The following is a 20,825-nucleotide window of genomic DNA, read 5'->3' on the forward strand; positions in this document are numbered from 1 at the left end:
TCTCTATTTTCTCCATCACCTCACGAAAATGTACGAAATTAAACGTAAAATACTCTATAAAATCGTTATTGCTCAAACAAATCATAATTTTTATAGCATTCAATTTTGTTTGGATACAGAGCTATCAAATAGAAAATCAGGCCCCTCCTGCCACTCCCACCTGTCACATCCTCTCTTTCACAATTTGTTGATAGTTCTCTCTTACGTTTCATTATATATTACCCATAACCAATAGAAAGTCAAGGTTTTCATCTATCAAATGATGTATTGTATAATGTTGTATTCTGAACAGAATATTGTCAATTTCACTCACAGTACAAGATTCGTTCCTGTGGGAAAGTTAACATCTAGCTTCGATGAATTTGTAATGGCTTTTGTCACATAGTTTAAAGCCAGGAAAATTTTGAGAGGTAAGTCTCTCTGTAAAATAGAGCTTGCTCATTTGCTCATTCATAAGCAGAGGCTGCAAGTTATCTAAATGTGTTCAGCACGTAAGTTGTTGCTTATGTTATAATTGAAAGTTTTTTTCTCTATATAGTTACTTACAGGTTAATAGCAGAAAATTTAGGTAGTTGACACTTAAAAATGACAAATAGAAAATTGATGTTTAAAATCAGTAAGATAAAGGATAAAAAAAAGAATGTTACATGCACTTGGTTAGGTTATCTCACACTATGCATTTACTTTAGACTTTTATATTAATATCTTTAGATCATACCAACATTCACTACACTTACAAGGTTTCATGGCCCCTTCCACCCCCATCACAAAAATTGTAATGGGCAGACATTAAATGAACCATTCTATCTGGATAGTTGAATTTTGGCTTTTATGACTCCTCTTATTTTAAGAAATCAAGTGTGACGTAACGTGACCCACACTGGTTTTTATATAGGTTAGATAACATGATATGTAGTGGCATCTATACTTATCTATAATAATTTTATTATTATTGTACCTTTTTTATGTTTCTGGGAAATAAAAATATGTTTAAAATATTTTTGACTGTTCTTCTCTGCTAAAATTGGTTCAGAATACACATACTGACATAGTCATCTAGAATATATCAACCTAATAACCCAAGTATTTTTGCTAGTATATTATAAAATTGTTTTTAGTCGCAAACAATGATTTTTGTATTCAAGTATATATAAAAAATTATCGATCCAGTTTTATACTTGAATCATTTCTGAATTTAATCAACAGAGACTTTAAATTAAGAAATCAACAAATATTTGTTTTCAATTTTGTAGTTTATACATTTCATTTGATACTTCCAGTACATAGACTAACAACAATATTAGATTATACTTTTGTTGTTCAGCAACTTGACATAAAAGCCATCTTAAAACATTTATGTCTCAAGTTGTGAGTTAATGGAAAGTAAAGGTTAGATTCAGTGGTAAACAGCCTGTGTTAAACTAATATCTCGTATGCAGGACCTGAGTGAATGAAAGAAATACAGTGAGTGATAACATTTCGGGTGACTTCCATTATCTGAACATGCTTTGGGAATGGCACATTCAATCAGTTGGGACAACTACAAGTCACTAGATTATAACCTTTGTCTGTCTTAAGTTTTTAAGTTAGATGGATGAAAGCATAGAAATATAGATAGATTTTATTACTTAACCTTACTAACTCTGAATGAAAATATATTTTTTTGATACTTAATCATTATTTTTTTACTGGGAGGCTACCATTGGCATACAAATGACATTTGACGCATTTGGAAAAAATGGATAATTTGTCATACACTTTATTTTATGTAATTCATGAGTAACACTTTGATGTTACAACCAGTGTTGTAACTAGATTCCATATCCATCCCTTCTTTATTAAATCTTTTTCTATGTTTTGGAATAATCCCAAGTTAAATATTTAAAACTTCAAATACCAATTTAGGGTCTTTTCCCATTTTAGTTTTTCTGTGTTTCAAAATTATTATTTTTTGTCAGCCTGGACCCTAGGGTAGCTGCCTCTCCATCTGCTAAGCCATGGTTACAAGAACTTAACAACATTCTTTTTGTAATTCTAGAGCAAAATTAGGAATGCCACAGTTCCTTAGTCCTGAAGCACAAAGTCTTCTTCGAGCCCTTTTCAAAAGAAATCCAGCAAATAGATTAGGTAAGTATTATTTTGGTTATTACACCTAATTACATTTAGTAGAAAAATGTATTTAGTTCTGATGTAAATACTGTTATAAAGTAATTATCTGTGAACTATTCATTTATGCTTCTTTCTCCTTTTTTTTTGAACCAGTGCTTTAGATGTATAATAAAAACATGGCTTATGTATCTGTGCATCATAAATAGACTTAAAGTGAACTGTTACTGAAAAAGACACTGCAGTACTGTTAAAACCTCTGCTAGTTTTACTGTTGGGTAATGGTAGTGTGTTTTAGCATTATTATAGTAACAAATGACATTGATAAGATGTCAGCCTTTAAGAGTTGTAGCAGTGTTATTATAAACTTCGGAGACTTTAGCAGTAAGTAGCAGTGTTAAAATTTGGTGGGTTGTAGCTCTTTGAACTTTAGTGAACTGTAGTCTTTTCGTACCTTATTTTTTGTAACACTATTGAACTTTGATTCATTCTAGTAGTCTTTTGTACCTTGTGAGTTGTAGTACTGCTGAATCTTGGTGAGCTGTAGCTTTATTGTATCATGGTGAGCTGTTGTTCTGTTCACCTTAGTGAAATGTATTAATGCTGAACTTTTGTGAGCTGTACTCCTGTTATACTTTAGTGAGTTGTAGTACTGTTAAACCTTTGTGAGCTTTCTGTTAACCCTCTCACTATAGGTAGGTTAGAGTGTGCTTGTCACAACGTTTTAGTGAATTACATTCAAAATTTAATTAAGTTACCTTATCATCATTGTATATGAATATACTTAGCATCAAAACATACTTAATGAATAAAATCTTAATATTATATAAGTTTTAAGTATGAGAATATTGACATTTGTTCTCTATGTCTACCTTCTTCTCTAATTTATTTTCCAGCTCTCTGAGAAGTATGGAATTTTATGTAAATTACCCATTATGATACAGATATTACTAAGGCAAAGCATAATTTTTATAGCCTTCAATCTTATATGTTTAAGGAACCATAAACTAGAAAATCAGAACCACTTCCCACGCTCACCTGTCACATCCTCTCTTTCACAAATTGCCAGTAGATCTCTCTGATGTTCTATACTATATTATTTCTAACTAATAGAAAGTCAGAGTTTTAATCTATCAAATGACATTGTTTTCTGTACAGAGTATTGTCTATTTTGCCTCCAGTTTGAAAATTTTGTGTGGGATTTTTATGAGATGAGAACACCAGTAATAAGATGTAGAACAAAGAGAATAGTTCATATTTTATTTGAACGTTTTAAAATCTTTTAGTATAAGTTTAGCTAGTTTTTTTGGGCATCTTAGAATTCTTATAAATAAGGAAACTACCTGACATGTTTTCTTTTGATGAAGTTTTGGTCTCTGTACTGAAACCTGTTTAAATTTTTCTCCTCATAGGATCAGGACCAAGCACTGTTAAAGAAATTCAAGGTCATCCATTTTTTGCAACTATAGACTGGCAGAAATTGTACAGTAAAGATGTTAAGCCTCCTTTCATTCCAGCAGTTGGCAGATCAGACCATACTTGCTACTTTGATAAAGAATTCACCACTAGAACACCAGAAGGTGTGAAATTCTCATTCTTTAAAAAATTTTTTGTTTGATGCTACAATACTTAAAATTTTGAATTTGCTTATAACCTTATAAACAATAACTTCATATATTTTCTTGGTAAAGGATGACTTCTTTTTGAATTGATACATTTTTAATAAAGACCTGTGGACTAATATTAAAATATTTCTATGGTCAGTTAAATTTAATTTCAATATTTAACACTGTGTTATTTGATATATGCTTCACTTTCTTTTTGGAATTGTAATATTAGTAATGTTCTATACAGTTTAAACAAAACTTAGAGTAGAATTTAAGGACAAAGTTAGATGCTTTAAAAACCTTCTATTTTTATCTTGTTTTTTTAGACTCTCCTGGTATTCCACCTAGTGCAAATGCTCATGAGTTGTTCAGAGGTTTTAGTTTTGTTGCTCCAAGTTTAGTAGAAGAAGAACATCAACAGCAAGCTGAAACTGAAGCTCTTAGTAAAGTAAGTATTATTTATTGATTTGTTACTGATGTACTCTTATAGTGAGTCAAGTATATGTTACTTAAATATATATTGATTAGTCTTAATTGCCAGATAATTATGTTATTGTAAAGTAAATTTTTAATATTATGTTATTTTCATTGAAAGAAAGCTCATTTTATTATTATACTCTTATTTTTACATAAAGTCTTTAAATGATTACTTTAACCCTATGACTACTGGCATCATTTTTAGATTCTTTTCTGTGCATAGTACTGTGTTACATTCAAAATTTAATTAAACTACTTTATTATCAATATCTGTCAATGAAAGTAACATCTTAAGGTATGTTTTAATTTGAATTTTTATGTTATCTTTCAAAAAATATTTAAACTGCAGTTTTCATGTGAAGTGATCTACACCCTTTGAAAAATATCAACTTTAGCAGCTACATGAGATGGCAACATACAGGAGTTTCTTCTACATGCTAACTACGTGTGTTTGACCTAATTGACTTGTCAGATCTAAAGTCCTAGAACTGTATTCACTGGTAAAGAGAAATAAATTTTTCAACCCTTGACTGTTGCCATCATGCCCACCTTCTATACACAAGTTTATATAGTCGTTAGAAAGAGCTCAGTTTACACTGTACTCTACCAATAGTTAATATAAAATTGGCTTGCAGTTTTCCTTACTGTGAAGATGTAACTGCTGCTCATATTGTTGTCTGCTTGATCGACTATAGCGTGTATGATGGTTTCTTACCTAAATACGCTGTAGTTAGAGAGACAGTTAAATTGTATTTAGGTCTTACTTTTATATTTTAGTTAATATGTATTAAATGTGCTTTAAAAATCGTATTTGAATAGTTTAATGATTTTTATAAGTTTATCTTGTCACTGGAATTTAAAAGGTTATAAACAAGATGATGTGTATAAGCACCATCTTTTTTCGGCAACACATCTCTGTGGGGAGTCTGCTGAAATACCTTTGTAAAGCCCTGCAGGCATCAGTTAATGTATGGGCATAAAAGATAGTAGACAAAGAATTTGAAAGGAAAATAAAATAAACTCTAAATGAAAAGATAAAGATGTGAAATTATGCATATGAGGAAAACACAACTATTCTAGTGGATTTCTATGAAGAGTTGAAAGGTATGTACATATTTCCATTTGTTAATATTAAACATTTCATTGCACTGTATGTTGATGATAATAAATAGAGTTAGTGATATAGTAGAGAAAGTGGAAAATAAAATATAAATATTTACCTTAAGACACTTGATATTCATTTATAAGGTTCTGGAGATTATACAAATGAAATGTGAAAACTGTAAAATAAAAAATAGTATTTTTATAGTTCATATAAAAATCACCTTGCAGGTGAACTATTCAAAGTGTGAGTACAAATAACTACATTACATAACAACTTTTTTTATTAGAGATAGTAGAAAAAATCAAAATTAAATGTTTTATTTTTCTGAAACTACATGCTTTTAGGAACATTCTTGTCAAATTTTAAACAACTTCATCCACTAGTTTTGCTTTTTGAATAAAATATGAGGAAAGTGACATTACCCACTAAAAAAAATAGTAGCTGGTGGTCATAGGGTTAAGAAAATGACCCTAAATTGTATGTATGTATATATACAGGACTCCAAAAAGATAGTATCCACTTAAATTTTCTACTATCTAGCTTAGGTTGAGACAAGATTATGTGTGTTTGCTACAATGCTATGCAGCAGCAAAAATGCATTGGCATTTGACCTCCAAGACAAAATAATTTAACAATCAGCTGTGTGATGCTATAGAGAATAACACGTTTTTTGTTGCATTGGTTTGTGTTTAATTTCGTTACATCTTGCTCATACAAGCCAATCACTTCACATCGCTGGCAATAAAGGGCATAACACTAAAAGGTGTTTGTTCAAAATTGTGTACGGCTTATTTATGCATGAATATTGTATTTATACTCCCCATACATTTTTTTTTGGTTCCCATTGGTGATCTGGAGACTGTATTTTTGGATCCTTGTATGTTTGTGTGTTTGTATATATATATATAATTTCAAACAACTAAGCCTAATAGATATATTTTAGAATAACAGTACCTCTAATCTTCTAAGTTTCTTGAGCCATTGTGTATTCAATACTAAATAATAAATTGGAAATTCACTATGTACATCTATATAGCTTAAATTTTTTAAGCAATGTTTTCTCTTATCTTGTTTCATACATGTTACAGATGTTTGTGGAAGTAATTATTAAAGGTATATTGAATTACTTATCATCAGTTATTCAGCTTTATATTGTTCATATTCTGTATATTTAACTGTGATTTAGAATATTCAGTTCTATTAAATATTTTGTTTTATTATTGATGTTTAAACCTGTTTTCATGCAAACTGCAGCTAGCATCTAGCTCTTCCAGTTACAAAGGATCGATCACCAAGGAGTATGAACTCAAAGAAGAAGTAGGAGTTGGATCTTATGCTGTTACAAGACGTTGTGTTCACAGAGAATCGGGAAAAAGTTTTGCAGTAAAAGTAAGTTAACTATTAGATAAACTAGTTTTTGTTCTTTTTTTATTGGTGGTATTAATACATGATACATATTACTTATATTATGTACTATTGAAATATTTTTGTTTTGTGGACTATACAGCAGTGATGCACATAAACATTTCAGTGGAAAAAAATCATACTTCATATTCACCCACTTTATGGTTAAAGTTGAATTTCACAGAAGATTTTAATGTAATTGAGTTTTTGGCCATTTTTATTTGGTTACAAAGAAAGGGTTGAAGGCAGTGGGATTAAAAAAGGATAGAGGAAACCTTAACTTGTATAATTCATAAAATCATTACAGCCAGGATGATTTAATAAGGTTTAAATTTTAGGAAACAGTTCATTCTTTTGTCATTGAGCAAATTGTGTTTAAAATGCTACTCTTATGTAAATTGTTTCATACTAGTAGTTCATTGATAATCACCATGTTACTTATTTTGGAAAAAGAAATGTTGAATAAAAAAAGATCACTCTGTTATTACATATTTTCAATTATAACATGATAATTAATACTCTTAAGTTTTTCAAGCATTAAGTATTTCAACTGTGTTGGTTGGGGAAGTTAAATTTATAGTTTTATTTGTTACAGTTTGTATTCAATATCACCCCACCCTAAACTCCACTCTGGTAGGTCAGTGGTAACCTTATGAGCTTATGATGCTAAAAATTGTGTTTCGTTACACTTGATGGGCACAGCTTAGGTAGCCCATTGTGTAGTAAACACAAGTACAGAATATGAAGCCTTGTGTTATATACTGAGATTTGCCACTTTGTCAAATTAATGATCAAGCAAGTAGAGCATCCTTCTGTTTCCTGGTGTTATCACAACACAACTATTGATTACAAATAGCTTGTTATTAATACTGTATGAAATGAGAAATTTCCAGTCATTGACAAACTTAAATTTAGTCTTTGATGAAATAACCAAATCAACATGTTTTTACTAGCAGACTATGTTTTTATAGATTTAATGTTTACAGTTCACATAAACATTTGGATACAGATAAATTGTATTTTTCTCATAGAACTACTACACATCATCAACAGTTATTACAAAACTGTAAAAAATAATACTAATTGGCAGTGCGTTCCAGACTTTTTTGACGGCAACACACTACATGCGTACCAAAAATAATTTGACACCATAGAGACGAGTATAAACTAGCACCTCGAGGCTCCACACTTTACCTGCCACTACACAAGGCTGTGTTGGCAAACATTTTTTGCGTGGCGAAAAAGAAATATAAAACATTAGATACTTTTTTGCATGCACATCAGCGAGCAAATTTAAAAATACTTTATAATACTGAATCTTATAACAGCTATAAGTAAAAATAAAACTTAACAAAACATTTTGTGCAATTTCCAAGAACATGGTGACATCCCTCAGGGCATGATGTGACACCAACTTTGGAAAGCACTGCTACATGGTCAATAAACAGTTTGTGGGATAATTATTGTCACTAGTGAGAGTTTTACTTTCAGTATTTTCCATTGTTTTCTTTAGAATTTTTGCTTTGCATAAGTCTTCCTCTTGTATCCTTTTCTAGGTCATCAACAAGTCTAAGCGAGATTGTCAAGAAGAAGTGGAAATTCTGTTACGCTATAGTCAGCACCCAAATATTGTCACACTTTATGATGTAAGCTCAACAGTTTTTTTGTTTGCTTGTTTACTTAAAATTTTTCTTATGTTGGTTAAAAACACAAAGAATGGGTCATCAGTTAAACATGTGGAACAAAACACTAATGTAAGGATTAAAGTTTATAAAAAAGAATAATAGATTAAAAATAAACAGATTAAAAGAAAAATTAACATATTTAATAATAGAAAGGGAGAGTGTAGTACCTAAAACAAAAATAAAGTAATAAAAGCATGGTACTGAGCTATAGGGAAGTCTTACCTGAGCATGTGTCATTACAAAATGTTAGAAATGAATGCAGACCACCTCGTCGCTAAGATAAGTTCTATCTCTGAGCTGACAAGCTTAGGAGGGGAGATAGGTAGCTAACTTTGCAACTGAAAGATTGCTGGGTAACACAGATAATACACCTGCAGTTTATAAACTTATTTCTTGAATGAAATATAATTGATATTTGAAATGCCACCTTATAAAACTTTATTATAGATATAGAGATGAGTATGATGATATTACTAAATCTAACACTGAATAAAAAGGAATTTTATAAAATTAGAATATTAACTTCATGTTGTTAGGTATATGAAGATGAAACATCTGTTTACCTGGTGATGGAACTTTTAAGAGGAGGGGAATTGTTGGACAAAATTCTCAGTCACAGATCTTTTGGTGAGCGAGAAGCAAGTTATGTGTTGGAAGTTCTTGCAAAAACTGTCAAGTACCTTCATGATAATGGTGTAAGTTGTTAAAGACCTTTATGATAATGGAATAAGTTGTTGAGTACCTTCATGGTAATATTGTTAAGTACTTTCATGATAATTCAGTAAATTGTTAAGTACCCTCATGTTAATGGAGTAAGTTATTAAGTACCTCCACATTAATGGAGAAAGTTATTAAGTACCTTCATGTTAATAGAGTAAGTTGTTAAGTACCTTTACGATAATAGAGTAAGTTGTTAAGTACCTTCACAATAATGGAGTAAGTTGTTAAGTACCTTCACATTAATGGAGTAAGTTATTAAGTATTTCCACATTAATGGAGAAAGTTATTAAGTACCTTCATGTTAATGGAGTAAATTGTTAAGTACCTTCACGATAATAGAGTATGTTGTTAAGTACCTTTACGATAATAGAGTAAGTTGTTAAGTACCTTCATGATAATGGAGTAAGTTATTAAGTACCTTCACGATAATAGAGTAAGTTGTTAAGTACCTTCACATTAATGGAGTAAGTTATTAAGTACCTTCACGATAATAGAGTAAGTTGTTAAGTACCTTCACATTAATGGAGTGAATATGTTAAGTACCTTAACAATAATGGAATAAGTTGTTAAGTACCTTCACGATAATAGAGTAAGTTGTTAAGTACCTTCACAATAATAGAGTAAGTTGTTAAGTACTTTCACATTAATGGAGTAAATTGTTAAGTACCTTCACAATAATGGAGTAAGTTGTTTAGTACTTTCATGGTAATTCAGTATGTTGAATGTATTTACTTTTACAAGATTTAAAATATTAATGGGTAACAGTTTCATTTTTTATTGTACATGATGGAAAATATCAATTTGCAGATGATTTCTGAAATACTTGTTATTGTATGAAAATGTTTTATTTTTGATTGCAAATAATATAAATAAATAACTGGTAACATTTTTTATATTCTAAGTATCAGCTAACTCAAGGTTTTATTTTTTTTATGCATGCTAAAACATCCATTAGCTGGTAGTTTTAAATTTCGTGTGACTTACATTTAAAGTATACACTAGCAGATGTTTTATTTTTTTACTGCACAATATAGAACAAGAACAGGTAGATGTTTCATTGTTATTTGTACATAAAACAGATGGTAAAAGTTTTGTATTTACTTTGACCTAATGTTCATGTAAAACATTAAGTAATAGGCTTTGTTTTTGGTGAAATATTAATTTACTTGAAAACTAAGTAGAACATGGCTTATACAAAAGACCATTTATTTTTCACATGTATGGGTTGTTATTGCATATGCTCAGCTCTTTCAATTTATGATTTCCTTTTTGTCAATCTTTCTGTTGTTGCTAATACAGGATTTGCTAAACTTGGGGTACAAACTAAAAGCATGAATAAATAAAGACTTTTGAGAGACCCAGAGTTTGGTTTTCCCTTTTGCAAATGAACTTTTGTGTTGTGTGTATGTGTTAGGCCAAGTATGGCCCTGTGATTAGTGTGCTGAACTGTAGACCTGATAGTGATTGTTTCCTTGTGACCAAGTCACTATTTTTTTATCTGTTTAATTTTTGTTGTGGAAAGCAAGACTACAAATTACATTTTATTTTCTAGGTTGTTCATCGGGACCTAAAGCCATCCAATATTATGTATGCCGATGAAACAGGTAACCCCGAGTCTCTTCGAATCTGTGACTTTGGTTTTGCAAAGCAGATACGAGCAGAGAATGGTCTTCTCATGACACCGTGTTACACAGCTAACTTTGTGGCACCTGAAGTTCTGAAAAAACAAGGTTATGATGAAGCTTGTGACATCTGGAGCATGGGAGTGCTTTTATACACCATGTTAGCAGGGTAAGTTTACTGTATTATCACAATAAACTTATATTGTGTTCGTATGTTGTAAACAATGTTAGCAAAGTAAGTATTGTATCTGTGTTTACACTGTTTTAATAAGGTAAGCTGTATCATGTTTGTATGTTGTAAACAATATGAGCAAAGTATCATACCTGTATTGTTTACACCTTGTTGTAAACAATATGAGCAAAGTAAGTATCATACCTGTATTGTTTACACCTTGTTTGTTATAAACAGTGTCAACACAGATATGATACTTACTTTGCTGATACAGCTGATTATCCAATTAATAAAGTGTAAGCTGAATCATGTTTGTTTGTTATAAACATGTCAGCAAAGTAAGTATCATGTTTTTGTTGTTTACACTTTTTTTGACCGAGTAAGCAAGCCTTTGTCATGTACTTAAGTTGACAGTATAATATTTTTGTTTCACACCAGTTTAGCAAACTAAATTATATTAATAATTTTACTCTCTACACTATTAGCAGGGTAATTTTTGTGTTAGTGTTGAGTTATTTTGTATGTATTATCATTAATAATATGTTTTTATTATGATTGTGTTATTTACCACCATGTTTAGAGTGCACACTTGTGCCATGTTTGTATGTTTTACATTGTGTATCATTCTGATATACTTTTTGTTGACAGAGTGACTCTCTCATTTTTATATATGTGTAATGTTAGCAAGATAAGTCTGCATTATTTTTGTTTTTTAAACTCATTGTTAGTGGAGTAAAGTATATATTACAGGAGTGGGATCAGAGCAAAATGGCTAAGATTGAAAAGGGGTAAACTACTGAACACATCTACCTTAATAATTTTGGTCCTGGGTATTTACCCACAGAATTTAAAGGTTTTTCCCACCTTTTTTTTGAGCAGTCTAGGCAGCCTTATTTTTGATGTTTATACTGTTTTGAAAAAAATATCTAAAGTTTGCTTGCAGAAATAAATTAAATCCAGAATAATGGTAAACAGTGTTCACAAACAAACAAATACTTGAGGGCTGTTACTCGATCTGCTGTGCTTATCCTGCCTGTGGTTGGCTCAAGATCTGGAAGTGGTTATTTATACATCACAAAAATAAGCTCATCCAAATATTCTCATTTGCTATCCTTTTATTTTGTTCTTGTGACAGATAGTTCCCACCACTCACTCCACACAAGCAAGATTTATATGAGTGTGAGTTGACAATCTTGGGGGTTGTGTCAACCCATTATGTGGAGACTGTCTGTCTTGCAATAGGTAGAAGTTAGTTCCTTTACTAATGTTACCAGTGGCTTTCTAGCTGTATATCATCCTGTTGATTTTCGATCTTTCAAGGGACACCATACAGTTCTTTGTTTTTCAGCAGTCTCATTCACTCTAAATGTCCAGGAAAACATTTCATGGTTGTCATTTTCACCTTACTAGTGCAGAGGAGGTTTATATTATGCTAGTAGAATTGTGCGTATTTGATGAAGGGTCTTCTGCAAGCTTGTCAGCTTTGTTATTTAGCTTTACTCCTGCGTGGCCTGGCATATACATCCAATTGATGGTCTTTCCATTCAGTTGATTTGCTTTCCAATACGATGTCTTACCTCCTTTCACAAAAAACGCTTTTGACTTATACTGCCCTCTATCGGCAAACATTTTTGCTCACCACTAGCCTTAATACTCCCACTTACCTTCGTATATGTTACCATGAGATATCTGCATAATAACAAGCAAATGACTATGCAGAAACCCTCCACCAATAGGAGTGCAACACTACCCTTATTGCAACTAGCACCCTCTCTAATCTTGGAGCTGTTAGTCACCTCTCGATTGGCATTCTTACAGTTCAGACATATTTTCACTCGTATTTTCAGACTGATTTTTTTGCTTAATTGCCAAAGTTTATAGTTTCAGTTTTTGGCTGTATATTTCTTTTTTTTTTCTCAGCCATAATTTTTTGAATCTGTACAGTTTTGAGAATTCTTGCTGGAGTTACATTCCTCTTTTTTTATGTTTCCAGTCAGCTCCACTTGTCATATATGCACAATTCCATGTGGCTTCTATCTCAGTGTAACAGCTGGTTCACCGGGAGTTAGCTAAATTTTTGTGGACTTTCAAGCATCTGCTGATTATTCTCTTGTACTTTGTACTACTTTGCCTGTAAATGACAATGAGGATTTTAACTGCTATTTCCTCCTCCTGCCTATGTCTCCTAGTCTTGAGTTGTTTCTGGGGTGGTGTCTAGGCCTCTATTCCTTTTGGCAGATTTACTAAATCGGGTAGAATATGTTTTATCATTATCTTTTTGTTTTTTTTATTCTATTTCTGCCCTTCTCTGTGATGAGCCGTGGGGTCAGTTTTAGTGTTCCCTGAACCCTTTGGGTTATTGGTGGCCCCAAATGTAGTATGTATACCTCAACCTCCACTTGCTGTGGATGACCCTGCTCTGGCATGTTGTCGTTCTGGCTTCCCTCCTTTGGCTTGTGGAGTAAGATGTAGCTTGTCACTTGGTGGAGATTGCACCCCTTAATTTGGTTTTGAGTATGGCACTTTCGTTTGGTACCGGGTGTTTTTTTTTGGGGGGAGAGGATTCCTTAATTTTGGGAGCCCAGGGTTAGGTCAGCCCCATTGCATAACTTCACTTGCCATTCATTCTATCTCACACCCCCTTGTCCCTGTTCCTCCCCTGGTTAGTTCAGCCTCTCAAATGTTTGCAGTTTTTCACCATCGATCCTTGGGGCACTGTTTTGGGGGCAACCAGCAGTCTTGATGACTTTTAGGAGGGGTTTGGGCCCAGTAGTGGGTGGACTCATATCCCCTTGGTGGGACAATGTTATATAGATGGACTTCCAACAGTAGGGTTTGGGGTTCAATTCGACATGGTGGAAGTGGCAATTAGCACAATTTGACTTTTCTCTACAATATACACACATATTTTTACTCCATCAGACATGGTACAATAGAGATTTCAACTGCTTTGCCAAAGTTTGGAGATAATTTCTCACAGATCCTTGTGTGCTGAGGTGATCGTATTTGTTGTGGTCCTTTTTGAATTCCCCCAAAAGTAAGGGACTGGTGCTCTATCATCATTCAGTCAGTTCTGACCCGTTTAGTAGTCCTTCTACCTTTCAACATGGGGGTCATAATTGGCTCTATGTTGGGTTTTCGCTCCTGGTTTGTTAAGGACAAGGGTGTTGTGTCAGATGCATTAAGTACTCCTCTGCATTCTTTGGGTTCATAGAGGTTGTATGTTTTCAGTCTGGACTCCTCCATTCAACCACTTCTCGGCTCCTTACAACTTGGATGGTCTGGAGTTTTAGCAAGGATGTCTGGTTTCCTCACAAGCCGATCCTGCCTTTTTCCCTCTTTTCTTCTAGGTGTAGAGGCTAGGGTTGGTATAGGTGAAAACGTTTTTTCTTCATTCCCATGCACTATCTCATTCATCTTGGGGTGTTATTTTGTTTCCTACTCAGTTAGTCCAGTCTTCTCTCTTTTTTGAGTTAGGGCTAGGGCAATTCGGGTTTGCAGCCTGTCCTCCTCGACTTCTCCCATTTTGCATGACGTTTTCTCTCGTTTGGGTACATGAGCTTCTTGGGAAGCCATCATCCCCATATTAGTCATATCCTTTTGTGTTGTCTTTCATGGGTTTGTTGGTCCAGTGGAACCTCTTTTTGGATCCCTTGGAGGCTCTTTTCATCCTTTCTTCCAGACCAACTTAGCCTGGTTGGCTGGATCAGGTCAACACCTTTTTGGGTGTTACTCCTCCGAGTTCACAATGTCTCCTTTTCCAGGTGCTCCCCTTTATGGTTGGAGTGATTTTCTGGGTGCTTGGGAGGTTTCATGTACGTTGTTTCTCTCTGAGTCCTCTCATCTTTCCATCACTGTGAGCTCCTAGCACTATGTTGGGCTCTGTTTCATTTCCTTCTGGCTCTACAGGGATGGTTGGTGGTAGTGTTTTCTGAGTACTCATCTCTTGTCTTGTACATCTTCAGGCAAGTGGGCACTTGGTTAAGTGACCTCTGGCGTAAGCCATGTTCCTCCTGTGTTGGGCCTCAGCCTTCACATACTTGTTCTGGCTTGTCATATTTTGGGGGTCCTGTGTCATGTGGCAGATTATTTATCTCTGCCTAGCCAGGGCTTTCTCCTATGTCGGGGTACACACTGATTCCTTCCAGTGACAACTCCCATAGTTTATTCCTTGGAATCATTCCCAGTCCTGTGTCTATTATCCATTTATTATTATGGTAGGATTTACCTGTAGAATTGCCTGGCTTATTTTTTTCCTTTCTTCAGATTGATTTTGTCTCTTCTGAGCATTTCCCTTTGTATATGTCACCTAGTCCTGTCTCTGGCTACTCATTTCCTTCATCCATTGGAGGACTTCTTTGGTGTCAGTATGTAGACCACCCCCCATTCCTTTACTGCTTATTATCTTCATTAACTGGCTGTTTCTTGTTCTGAGGGATTTCATCTTCCTCCAGTCACCATTTTCCACTCCCCTGTTTCTATGTGTGTGGTTAGTACTCCATTCATTTTCTTATTCTTTGCAGGAGCCTTTCTTGCATTGTTTGAATTCCATTATGTGGCGAGTGATGCCTGACCAGGTATACTTAGTTTTAAATCTGCACTATAAGACCTGTGATCAGATACAGTAGTCCCTGGTGGATACAACCCCTCTCAATAATGACTTCCTATTAAATACAACTTTTTTTCTGTGCAAAGAACAATTTTACATTGATCAGACCTCCCATGAACAACTTCCTGACAGATGCAACATACAACCAGGATTTTTAGGCAGAAGGTTGAGTAATAAACTTGAAATTGTTTTAATGAACATATTACATTTTATGTAGTATTTGTATTTAGAGATGATTACCTTATTAGATATTGGCTAAAGTCTATCAATAATTTAGTTCATATATTTATTCTTATTTCTTTACTGGTTCTTTTAAAATCGTGGAATTGTCCCTTTTCAGAGCTGGGATCAAAGTATCCAAGTTTCAAGGTGAAATTTTGGTTAAGGTAGTGCTGTTTTGTTCATTTTAGATATATAAATTTTTATGTTTGATTCTTTGTTTAAAATTACAATGTTTTGGATACTGTGGATTTTTTGAGTTGCAATGGTGGAATTTTTTTTTTTTATTATGTAATAATAACTGCCAGACTCATGAACATTCAAAGTGACTCCATTAAATGTGCAAAACAAACAAAGATTGACAATTTTTTATGAAATAAATTTGTGTCAGTTTGTAATATTTTACATGTATGTAATAAAAATGTAATATGTGGATGTTTTTGAAATAAATGTGGTCATAAATAAATTATTTTACATAAAACAAAACAATTTTAAGTTATCTTTATTGAATTGTTATCCATCATAACTATTATTATTATTATACCAATTTGTTACGTTATCTAACTACCTATGCAGTATATTAACCATTATGTCTAACCCCTGGGAATAGCAACTGGCACAGCTTGAACTCAGTCGTTTGTTATCTGGCTATTGATCCTTTGAATAATGACTTCCTGTCAGATGTGACTTTTTTATCATGGCATATAGGTCGGTCGTATCTAAGAGGGACTACTGTACAGTGCTAGATGACTGTGACATTAAAGCTCTTCCTATTGCAGACCTGATGCTGCCAAGTGTTGGTTGATTGACTCTGTCAGTGTGTTCCTTATGTTTTCAAAATACAGTATCATAACACATCACCAGTTCATGTTACGCCCACCATTGAGATCGGTTGTGTTCTGCAGGACTGCTCGTAGGAATAGCTAATGGTATTTTGCTTCATAAATATGTTCCTCTCAGACTGTATACTTAGGAACTAACATGAGTAAAGCAGACAGGGATTGCTGCCAATCTCTGGTGATCCATGGAGTTTGACACTTGTCCTACCACGGATATGATGTACAGCTGTGTTGGATGATGCACTCCATCAATATGATCACTCTGCTTTTAAAAATAGGGTATCACTGTCACCCATTGCACTGTCTCTAGTGCTGTGGTTCTCCAGACTCTCCAATGCATTACTTCTCTTCTTCTTCTAGTGGAGTATAGGAGTCCTTGCCACTTCCCAGTTTCTAGCTGCTGGGTTGGTGGACCATGGAGGCCTGTCTTCCTGAGTGTGCACAGGTTATGGCATTGGAATTCTGCCAATGTAGATGGTGTGAGGTCCTTCCTACTGTGGACCTGCTGCTCAATTCCAGATGCCACCAGGTGTTGGTCGAAGCATTCTGCCATATATATATATATGTTAGAGCTATAGCTTCAAAACTATTATATCAATTACATTAATTGTCAGTAGGCGATCAAGATCAGCACTATAAAAACAATAATGAACTTAATATAAATTCAAAACTCTTTAAAAAAAAACAACCTTCGCACGTGTGTTTGGATGACTGCAGACTGGATAATAAGTTCCCAAACCACCAGGTTTTGGACAGCAGATGCATCCCATATTGCTGTCCCTCTTCCTATTGTCTGCTGGATGTCAGTTTCTGGTGGATCTGGTGTTGGTTATAACTGAACGAGATACATGAATTTCCACAGGTGTAAGGTTGGATACCCTCCTCCTGCCGTGGACTGGATGGAAAATTTCCAGTGCCACCAAGCTTTGGACTGGAGATGAAAACCTATCTGGGCCCTCCACCTTCCTACCATCTGCTGGATGTTGATTCCCAGTGGATCTGGTGTTGGGTGTGCATGCTTGCAGAGGCGGATTCTTGGTACGGAAGCTCTTCTTCCCTGCCAGTACCTATTCTTGAGGTGAAAGGTAGAGGACCTTCTTCCTACCGCAGACCTGATGTTCAATTCCAGATGCTGCCAGGTGTTGGTTGAGGTTGAAATCCCCTTTACGGTCTGTCGTGCTCTAGCCACTCTACACCAAGGGGTTCCATTATCTCTGTAACTTTTCTTGGGGTCCCTCCTTATGTTTCTGCCCTTTTGGTGCCACATTACAAACAGGCGAAGAGTATGCCTGGCTCAGAAATGGCAGTCTCCCACGGGTGTGTTGTTCATAGTTCCTTCTCACAACCCATGGTATTTCTTTGGGGGTTTCCTAAAGGGGTTCATCTTCTCACCAGCCCTCCACCTGTTTAATGTGGGATTCTAGCTTTTTGTGAGAGGATGTAAGATATTGTATTGGAAGTTAACATTTTTCTAAACTGAAAGTGTATTTCTAATAAATACATACCTCTTCTCACATTTCCCACTTATTCTTCCCACTTCTGGTTTGGTTTGTGTGATCTGACAAATCTTGAAGTGGTCAATAGCTGCAAGGCTAGAGAGGGCGCTAGTTACGAGATGGGTAGTGTCATACTCCTATTGGTGAAGAGTTGCTGCATGATCATTTGCATGTTAGTATGTAGATATTTCATACCAACATACATGAGGGCAAGTGGGAGTATCTAGGCTAGTGAGGAGTAAAAATTTGTGCTGATAGAGGGCAGTATAAGTTGAGAAAACTTTTTGTGAGAGGAGGTAAGTTTCTATTGAAAAATGTAAACTTCATTCATCTGTCTGGCTATTTCCCACTGTAAATTTGAAGCTAACCTGGGAAACAAACAAGTATTATGTCTATTTCTGGTTCGTTGCTTTACAGTCACAGGTGTACAGATGTTATACAACCACCACTGGTTCCCAATTTGCAATACACATTTGATGTAATTTGGATCTGTATAAATCAGCCTAGACAGAAAACAGAGATTGGGCATAGAGAAGAACACTGTCAACATTTATTTAATGAACATGGTGGTCAGTCACCTGCCAACATAGCTACAGATGGTTCCTACATTAAGGATAGCAAGACAGCTGGTTGGGCATTCAAGCTTCCTACAAACAGCACAAGGATGGAACTAGAAACCATACAGTAGTCTCTCTGTTGGACTGCCCTCCTTTTTAGGCAATACTGTGCTTTGTTGGTGTCTGTGGAGTCATTGTGGAGATGGAATTTTCCACTAGCAAAGGTAGCAGCTCAATTACACCCTGTGACCAGTCTTAAGTTGGTGATTTTTATATTTTCAATATTATCTAACTAGATGTGGCTAACATAAATTATTGGTGACTGTGTCATTATTGTGAAATACAAAGTAGTAATTCTGTCCACTACTATTATAATTTTGAATTTGCTTTTTTAGGCTACTTTGAAATATGTTTAAGTATATCACATCTGGGAATTTTCAGCCATTGAGAAAGGACCCAAAATTCAGAACCAAGTGCTCCTAAAATAAAACCTTGGCTTTTGTATGTTACATTTTATGTTAGCAAGGCAAGTAACTGCTTTTAAGTAAAACATTGTATTTCAGGTATACTCCCTTTGCTAATGGACCACATGATACTCCCAGTGACATTCTGGAGAGAATTGGAGAGGGAAAATTTCAGTTGAATTCTGGAAACTGGGTAAACATCACTCCAGCAGCAAAGGTGGGTGATAAGGGAAGTAATTCTCATACCAGCTGCAAAATGTTGTGTCAGGGTTTGTTAGATAGCTTGCTGGGTTTTATGCCTGGAGCAAAGTACAGGTTTATTGATACTTGATAGGATTCTAATCTTTTAGATGATTTCAAAACTTAGGCAAAGATCAGTGATAGTGTTTGCTGTTAAATGAAATATTTATTTTTATTTGTTTTTATTTAATAAGCTGTTTTTTGTTTTTGGAGCTTGATCTTGACTTATCTTGCATTTTGATCCAGATTGTGATCCTCAGTGTTAACATCATTGAGAATGAGATTAATGATGCAACCTGGATCTAGTTTTTTAATATACAGTTTCAAGATCTTCAATCCCAAGTGTGCTGTTTATTTCATGTCGTTTAGTCACACGTGGTATGGAGTTGCATAAAATGAAATATAATTGTAAGTACATTTTATCTTCATATCTCAGAGTTTTGTATATGTATGTGCAAATAAATCTCTGCAGAAACAAATAATCTCCTTGTAGATGGTTTTAGACAAGTGAGTGCAGAATGAGAACCCCTTTTTTTCTGAAACTCCAAATTGTGTCTCATTCATACTTCTGTTGAAAGATTAATGAATCATAATGCCTTTGTTCTGTTTTGTTTCTCATATTCAAGCACAGTCTGGAACTTGTATTGAAAATCAAGTCAAGTCTACATTATTATGTAGTAAAACTGAAGAGATATTACTTCATCTGCAATGAACAGCAGGCTCAGAAAAAAAATAAGTGTGGAAATTTGCTTTCTGGGTTTCTGTATAGTTAGGCTAGTGGACATGTGAATTGTTGGAAATTTAGGGGCATGAATATCTCACAACAAATATTTGCCAATAATGGATAAGAATGAAAATATCTATCATGGCAATTTTTGATAACTAAATCTTTCAAACATTAATGCTCTGATTTTCTTTTAATCATAAAATAATTTAATTATAAAAATAAAATCAACTGAAATGTAATTACTGGACTCAATAGTGGAAGTTTTCCCACTTTTCTCTAAACTAGCTGACTTTATGAATCCAATAAAGGTCTAGAAAGGCTCTTCCAGTCTGATCCAGATGATACAACTGCTTCAATGGTTTGTATATCTAAACTAAAAATCAGGATTGATATGCCAAAATCAAACACATTGACAATTTTAGAACAAACAAGTATTTTTGGTATTAAATATTGTGCTTGTATTGAAAATATGTATAGCAATATTAAGTTATTAAAGCCATAACTGGATATCTACCACCTGTTATTTCATTAACTGAAATACATTTCAACCTTTATAAATAATCATAGTCTATAACTGTTTTTCTAGTTTCATGGAAACACTAAATGTAGTTAACCTCAAAACAATTTTTGCATGACCATGTCTCAGTAACATGATTCAAATCATGGTGGACTAGCTTATTAGTATTGCCATATCTATATTTGTCGCATTAGGAAGCACATCTGTGTATTTCTGTTGCGTAGGATGGTTTGTAAATTGGATTATTAATTTTTTTATA

The 20,825-nt window shown here is 34.0% G+C and overlaps 1 protein-coding gene across 2 annotated transcripts in view; it reads left to right on the forward strand.

The window, feature by feature from the left end:
* Window positions 1–20,825, forward strand: part of LOC106462316 (ribosomal protein S6 kinase alpha-2-like) — a 61,663-nt gene that overhangs the window by 31,798 nt on the left and 9,040 nt on the right. For both annotated transcript variants that reach the window (XM_013922221.2, XM_022389529.1), the window contains exons 10-17: window positions 2,039–2,127; window positions 3,519–3,686; window positions 4,040–4,161; window positions 6,550–6,684; window positions 8,256–8,345; window positions 8,921–9,079; window positions 10,657–10,895; window positions 19,182–19,299. In XM_013922221.2, the coding sequence (XP_013777675.1) occupies window positions 2,039–2,127; window positions 3,519–3,686; window positions 4,040–4,161; window positions 6,550–6,684; window positions 8,256–8,345; window positions 8,921–9,079; window positions 10,657–10,895; window positions 19,182–19,299 (1,120 nt within the window). The remainder of the gene's footprint in view (window positions 1–2,038; window positions 2,128–3,518; window positions 3,687–4,039; window positions 4,162–6,549; window positions 6,685–8,255; window positions 8,346–8,920; window positions 9,080–10,656; window positions 10,896–19,181; window positions 19,300–20,825) is intronic.

This window comes from Limulus polyphemus, unplaced genomic scaffold (genome assembly GCF_000517525.1).
Source record: "Limulus polyphemus unplaced genomic scaffold, Limulus_polyphemus-2.1.2 Scaffold1140, whole genome shotgun sequence".
Taxonomy (NCBI): domain Eukaryota; kingdom Metazoa; phylum Arthropoda; class Merostomata; order Xiphosura; family Limulidae; genus Limulus; species Limulus polyphemus.